Source organism: Setaria italica, chromosome I, assembly GCF_000263155.2.
Source record: "Setaria italica strain Yugu1 chromosome I, Setaria_italica_v2.0, whole genome shotgun sequence".
Lineage (NCBI taxonomy): Eukaryota > Viridiplantae > Streptophyta > Magnoliopsida > Poales > Poaceae > Setaria > Setaria italica.
In genome coordinates this window covers 37,719,878-37,727,114 of record NC_028450.1, presented here as the reverse complement: position 1 = coordinate 37,727,114, position 7,237 = coordinate 37,719,878, and the positions used below count along the sequence as shown (strand labels likewise).

Here is a 7,237-nt window from a genome sequence, read left to right as displayed (position 1 = left end):
GTTAATCTTCACCTTGCTGTTGAATTTTACATAAGTGCATGCCTATTTTCGATCTAAATAATGTTGATTCAGATAGGTGAAAATAATGAAGTGTTCTCTATTATCAAATCTGCATTTTCTGATCACATTCTGAAGTTAAAAGATATTTATGTTCTCCGTCAAAGTAATTACGACATCATATTTGTGATGCGATTCTGTCGAGAGAAATGTTTTAGAATTCTTTGAGTTTGTTTAGCCTAACATGCACTTGCTTCACAAGCCTGATGCCTGAAATACAAACACTATTTCACTTCTCAATTGGATTACATTTTCAATCTGACAGCATATATAGTGTCTAGAAGAAACCTACCCCTAGATAGCTTATCTAGTGTCCACAAGGAACCTACTAGCGCTTACACGCATCCACATCATCAAGAGCCAATGAGTATCTAAGGTAACATAAACAAGCAAATCTCTTGAAATTGCATCCAACTTTGCTCGAGGACCAAGTGCCTATGGAGCTAGTCTTCACGAATGGCTATGAGTAGGTAAGCCTCATCGGAGTCTGGCGCCTCAGCACTGCAGTAACTGTGAAACACAAGAAGGGAGAGATTGCGTCAGTTCAATTTACCATGAAATTTATGCACCAAATTTCACAAAATAGACTAAGTGAAGGTGAGAACCTTCACGAACCAGTTGCCGGTGCTGTTCTGAGAGTGTAGGCACTTCGATAGAATCAGCAAGTCCTTTGCACAATTCACTAGAACCAGACATTTCAGCAAGTCATGACGCTGAGCAATCTGGCCCGTCAAGGTGTGGAAACTCGAGAATGCATTGCCGATGTATCTCTTACAGCAGGGCATACATTTGATGGATTTGTGGCTTCCACCTGACTGTGCAGTAGAATAATTAAAACTGAACGACATAAGCATCAGGCAAGTCTGAATAGAAAAGGGGACTAAAATTCAAAGCACTACCACTTTCATAATTAGAAGTAGGGTGCATCTTGAATCCAAACAAGGTACAGCTAATTACCTCGGGCCACTGAACTAAAAAAGCAAATCGAACTTTGGGGCAGATTCGCGCTTCTTGGCATCTGCATTGTTCATAGTACTCTATCTGCATTACTTAAAATCACACAACTGAACCTAACAACTATGCAGACAAATTTGCTTACCAGAGTGCACAAAAAACTACACAGCTATTTGAGGCTGAACTTTGTATGATCTCAACAACTACAACTATCCCAAAGATCACAGGAGGTAAGATCAGTAGGACATGCATCGAAAAACATATATGGTCATATAAGCAGAGAAAAGCCGCATGCTAATCTCAGCTGAAAGTCCACACTAGATACTAAGCACACTTGTACAAGCACGAGAGGACGGAGCTAACGAAGTAACGAGATACGATGCGCAGCATGTTTACAGGAATTGCGCGCGGAAGAGCTATCCCTAGAGGAGAAAAGGATGCGAAGATGGGGGTGGGTACCTGAGGCCTTCGCGACGAGAGGGGACAGGGTGTGGCAGCAAGAGGCGGCGTCGGCGCGAAAAGCACCTCCTGATCAACTGTCGTCTCATTCGTGTCCATATCGCGGAGAAGGGGGCCCTGGCATGGCGGCGAGCGGTGTGGGGAGATGGGGGGTGTATGCGTGCCCACCCAGATCCGACCGCAGCGACCGGCGCACCCATCTCTCGCCGCCCTGACCCGCCGGTCGTTGCTGCTCGCGCCCTCCCTGCCGCTCCAGTGGGTCCGCAGGCGCCGCTTTTTATACTAGTCTTTTTTTAATATCAATATAGCCTAGTATTGTGTAGATTTTTTTTTTACTCCGGGAAGCGTGGCGGAGGTTGAAATAGGGTGAACGTGTTTGGATACGAGGTGTTAAACTTTAACAGTGTACATCGGATGTTCGAATGCTAATTAGGAGAACTAAATATGAACTAATTATAAAACTAATCGCAGAACCCTGTGCTAATTCGCGAGATGAATCTATTAAGCCTAATTAATCCATCATTAGTAAATGGTTACTGTTGCACCACATTGTCAAATCATGAACTAATTAGGCTTAATAGATTCGTCTCGCGAATTACACTCCATCTGTGCAATTAGTTTTATAATTAATCTATATTTAATACTTCTAATTAGCATCAAACATCCGATGTGACGGGTGTTAAATTCCTATTGCCAAACAGCCCCTCAGTTTTTTTTGCTTCCGCCTCCTAGTTTGTTTCTGCAAACAGATTCAGGGTGGCCGAAACTGTTTTTGTTTGCGTTTGGTACAGCTTCATCAGCGGTTCAGCCTGAAGAGTGAAGACCTCGTTAACGGGCCCGGGCCATAAGCAATGCAGGCGCAGGATGGCTGACCGGGCCCTAAACTGTTAGGCCCACTGTATCTATAGCAGGCCGTAGAATTTCCCAGCTTCCCAGGATTTTTACTGGTTCTCGCGCGTCACCCGGTCCGCAGAGTTTCTCGCCGAATTCCCCAAACCCCCCACGCAGCTCCCTCCTCCCCCGCCTCCACCCATCGACCACCGAGCGGCGGCGGCGGCGGCGGCATGGAGACCGGCGGCGAGGAGTTTGCGATCGGCGTGGTGATCTCCGCAAAGACCACGCTCGGGGAGGAGTTCGAGGGCCAGATCGTCGCCTTCGACCGCCCATCCAACCTCCTCGTCATCCATATCCTTCCCAAATCGCTCTTATTCCTCGCCCCATCTGGCCATCTCCATGTCCTTTGCGCGAGTTGTTTGTTTTGTTTCCATGACGGCGTAGATCACAGGAGGGCGTGGGGAGGGCGGAAAGCGGGGAGCGGCGGAACGTGAGGGTGCTCAAGGCGAACTACATCCGGGAGTTCTCTGTGGTCAGCAAGGGTGACGACCCACTTGATCCCCCCGGCTGCATGCTCGACCTCGACGCGATTTATGCCCGGGAGGAGGCCGCGCTCAGGTGCGTGAATCACCGTGATTTAGGCATAATATGCCGATTTGAGCTGCTTATGTGTAAGGTTGGACCATGGGTCTTGGGGAAACAAGTACTAATTGGCATTTACGTTTCCAATATTAGCTAGTGTAAATGTGAACTCATGTCAGAGCAAAGCAGTGCAATCTAGAATTAGCTTTCCATGTGTGACCTAAATCCACTATTGCTGAAGCTGTGCTTCCAAGTTGGATCTGACTCTTTTATAGCTGGTAAAAGCGATAAACTATTTCCATGTTGAGACATCAACAACAGTATTAACGCATAATTGTAGCGAGTGAAGGGGGCAGTGCCTGGAGATAAGAGGGTTGTTTGTGTGGATTTGCGCTTCTGGCCTTTCATCAGTAGAACAAAGGGCTGCATCAAGATATGCCAACTAAGGAAATAAAGAAACATATTGAATATGCTCCTCTTAATTGCTATGGAGTTATGGACATATATGGTAGTAGAGATTGAATTTAGGAATCAAGGAAAATATTTTATATCTTCTGTAACATGCATACTTATGGGCATCACCATCTGGTCAGAGTTGTATTCCCTTTGTTAGTAATTAAAGCTAGCAGTGATCAAAACCTGCGCAACCGAAGGCTTTGGTGAAGAGTTTTCATCCACAAGAAGTGCAAAGGTCTGAAGACCATGCAATGGTCATTCCAGATTAGCGAAAAGAAGTGAAGGATATGAATGACGGCTGATGTCTATTTCTAGATGACAGTCATGCTGTGTAAGGTCTAGTAGTAGTGACTGATTTTTTTGTTTTGATTGGAAGATGGGGATTCTTTATAATGATGTTTTTCGATACTTTTTTAGGTTTATCTGGAGGGATTTGGGGGATGTAATAACTAAAGAAGATCTCTGTACTGCAGTGGTTCTAGCGTTTATGTTGGTTGTTCCATAGATCATGGATATTTGGATTCACTCAGAACTTTGTAATTTTGTTACCTTTGGTAATGAAGTTTGGAATGCCCCGTTATGTGGGAAAAACTAGCCAACTGTGTAACTAGCATAACATGGTGCATAGAATATTTGGAATTTAGTGAAGCATTGAAGATGGCCTTTTTCCATGTTTGTATCAATTTGGTCTGCATAGTTTGTTGTTTTGTTCTGATTATTGGTAGCATCTTCCTTTGAAGTACAAAGCATGCAACATGTAACTGGCCTGCAAAAGAAACTGCTAAGCTTGCATTTTCTGAGGAAGTGAGATCTCTAAATTATATCTTCTCTTTTGTCATGGTTTACTGTCAATATGTGATGCATATGCCCACACCAGTGGAACAGTAGACTTAAAAAGTTAGTACGCTCTTAAGAGGCAATCAAAGTGAGCTAAGTTATGAAGTAATGCAGACTCTACTTTAGTGAAGGGATTTTTGGTTTAAGTTTCTTCTGTCAGCATTTTTCTTCCATATCATCTTGATGGATGATGTTTGACTTTATACCCAAAATTAGGCTACTAGCTTTCGGAAGTCTTTTGTCAGCCAACTGAAGCTACCACTCAAATGCATGCTGTAATTTGTCTTTGTCACTGTTTTTAATTATATAAGTTTCTTAGAGGTTAATGTTTTTGACTACCCATTTATATGGACTGTGGATTCATTAGTACTTTATTATTCAATCAACATGAGAATTATCTTTAATGGCATTATTTTTTACTCTACAATTCATGATTTGCAGGCAAGCAGAGATTGAAGCTGAAAGAATTGGTGTTGGTGTCACCCCAGAAGCTCAAAGTATATTCGATGCACTGTCGAAGACGTAAGCTAACCTCTCCTTGTCTGCTTTTAAGAATATTCTACACCAAATTTCAAGCCATGCATCATCGTTTATTCTCTATTTTCTGTCATTTTTTCCATGTTTGTCACTGCAATATTTTTGTTTCTCTGTATGCGCAATTGATAATGAACTCTTTGGTACTTTCCCAAGTTTACATAGAACACACTCCATAAGTATTGACTAAAAGCAGCTCTGTTCACTGGAAACTTCACAAGAAAAAATTGTATTTATTCTCAGAACGAGTTTAAGACTTGGATAACTGGATCAGCATCAAGTTATACCATCAATAAATATTCAATTATGGCATGGGATGCTGTTTATGTAAGGCCATGATAATGTGAAAGTTTCCTGTGCACTTGGGGATTCTCATTTGTTGTTTGCTCTTGTTTGTTACAATAAAATGATTTATCTTGATGCGCCTTACTCCTCTTTGTCCAGACAATTTGGGTTCTTTCATATAAATTGCTAAAGTATTATAGCAATGTTATCTCTGTTGGAGATCCTATTTATGTACATTGCTTTCCTATGACAATGGCAGTAAGTTGTACATATGGCATGTGCATACGGATGACAAATTATATCATTCCATTTCATCAGGCTTCCAGTTCAGTGGGACAAGACTGACATTATTGTAATGAAGGAGGTTCGTGTACGCAGTCCATACCTGCCTGAAAATGTTAGCGGAGGAACAGCTGCAGCAAATGAACGCGTTAAGAAAGTGGTAAATACTGCATGCCTGTAGTCAATGTTCATAATTTTACACAACTGACCAGTCAAGGGACTAACAAAATTTTCGACCACCCTTATGGTTTTTGGGTGTGTTTGTTTCTTGCAGATTGACTTTGAAAGGAAAAGATTACACGCCCGTGTACCTGGCCAATTTTCTTAACTTACAAGTATTGACTAATTTTTACATTAACCCCCCTGTTGTATCTCTAATATTGCAGCCACTTTTCTTTATTTTCCTCGATGGACTTTTCTAAAATATGTTTCAGCAAAAACCCTTGTCATAATAATCACCTCTACGAGCGAGTTCTGTACTCCTTAATAGATGGCATGTTCCATTTGAATGGATTTTAACACATCGTACTGTACTACTGTACTGCTATTTGGTCGCTGGTAGTTGGGAAGGGTTGGAGTGAAGCAGCACATTTAGAGAGGTAATGACACTAAAACAAGGGGGAGTAGCAAAAGAAGGGTGCTGCTCTGAAAATTCATCCAACAGACTTTATTCTTTTATCTGAGAGACCGGTAATTAAACCTTGCAGAGCAACCTTTTTTGGTAGGAAAACATGTTAGCTCCCAGTTACAGAACGTAGGCGCAAGCATTTGAGTTCATTAAAAAGAACTGCCAGCCATCTGTTTAGGGTCGGACTTGGATCTGGTTGGTTGTTAATGTGACTGTTTGCATGTCGAGGCTGTTGTCTTTCGATTAGCTGTGTACTAGATTTGTAGATAACTGTCAGCGCAAGCCCACTCGTTGAGATTTTTTTTTTGAAAGCCCCACTCGTTGAGAATTAACTCCGCGTACAGTTAAGATCTCGTTCTTTCGTGGATGTGGTAACCGAGGTTGATTGGCGAGTGGTACATGCTGGATCTGCTTAAGTTGTGAGATCGCACTTCTTTCTAAGGCCATGTTTAGTTACTCCCAACTCCCAACTTTGACACTATGCAAAAAGAAGATTCCCCATCACATCAAACTTGCGGTACATGCATGGAGTACTAAATGTAGATGAAATTAAAAACTAATTGCACAGTTTTGTTGTACTTTGCGAGACGAATCTTTTGAGCCTAATTAGTCAATATTTGGACAATAATTCACAAATACAAACGAAACGCTACAGTGTGCTACAGTGCTGTAACAGTAATTTAGCACCCCCAAATTCGCCAAACTAAACACGGCCTAACAAAGATTCTGCAATGAATCTCATCTGGCAGACGCCGCCTTTGTTAACATCTTCCTCGCCCTCTCAAAACAGACATACTACAGTATTGAGGGTGTGGTACGAAAGGCGTACAGGTACCGGTACCACTGCGCACCCTATGAACGGGATGGGAGGGAATCCACTGTCAGTGATTTCAGCCTTTCACTCCAGCGTTTTGTTGTCTGCACGTAGAGTACTTGTACTGATCGGGCTTTATTAGAGCGAGAAACATGTCGGAGCGGCAGTGCTTGCTAATAAATGCGAGACGTGTCAGTCAATGCGCATTTTGTCCCCGTCCGTGACTTCTCCAAGCCACGAAACCATAGACCTTCAGTTCACAAACAATAAATACGCAAAGCCCAGCAGCACACGAGTGAAATCCGTGCGTTGAGATACGCATTTATTCCATCCCCTGGAAATTCCATGCACTTGCGACCCGACCCGACGGTCACATCTGACCAGTGCTCCCACAGTCCCCCATGCTTCCCCTTGTACTCATGCGAGAGCTACTCCCCCACCCACATGCCAATTGCTTCATTGATCGTCCGGGATAAGCAGATCCCCAGACGGCGAGGCCCATGCGTTCCCTCCTC

The 7,237-nt window shown here is 43.0% G+C and overlaps 2 protein-coding genes and 1 long non-coding RNA gene across 4 annotated transcripts; 2 read left to right on the top strand and 1 right to left on the bottom strand.

The window, feature by feature from the left end:
- Nucleotides 1–247: 247 nt before the first annotated feature.
- On the bottom strand, nt 248–1,627 carry LOC111256112. Of its 2 annotated transcripts, none has more exons than XM_022823699.1 (3): nt 1,471–1,627; nt 663–872; nt 248–567 (listed from the first exon to the last, which is right to left on the bottom strand). In XM_022823699.1, the coding sequence occupies exons 1-3, from the start codon at nt 1,567–1,569 to the stop codon at nt 553–555; spliced, it is 324 nt and encodes a 107-aa protein (XP_022679434.1). In that variant the 5' UTR covers nt 1,570–1,627; the 3' UTR covers nt 248–552. The 2 variants fall into 2 exon arrangements, with proteins under 2 accessions (XP_022679434.1, XP_022679433.1); XM_022823698.1 differs by having other exon boundaries at nt 673–872.
- Nucleotides 1,628–2,434: 807 nt separating this feature from the next.
- Nucleotides 2,435–5,801, top strand: LOC101757606 (protein LSM12 homolog B). Its single transcript, XM_004953830.2, has 5 exons — nt 2,435–2,655; nt 2,754–2,922; nt 4,621–4,701; nt 5,317–5,440; nt 5,555–5,801. The coding sequence occupies exons 1-5, from the start codon at nt 2,535–2,537 to the stop codon at nt 5,606–5,608; spliced, it is 549 nt and encodes a 182-aa protein (XP_004953887.1). The 5' UTR covers nt 2,435–2,534; the 3' UTR covers nt 5,609–5,801.
- On the top strand, nt 2,929–3,936 carry LOC111256294. Its single transcript, XR_002676331.1, has 2 exons — nt 2,929–3,673; nt 3,760–3,936. It is a non-coding gene; the product is annotated as an uncharacterized LOC111256294 (long non-coding RNA).
- Nucleotides 5,802–7,237: the final 1,436 nt, after the last annotated feature.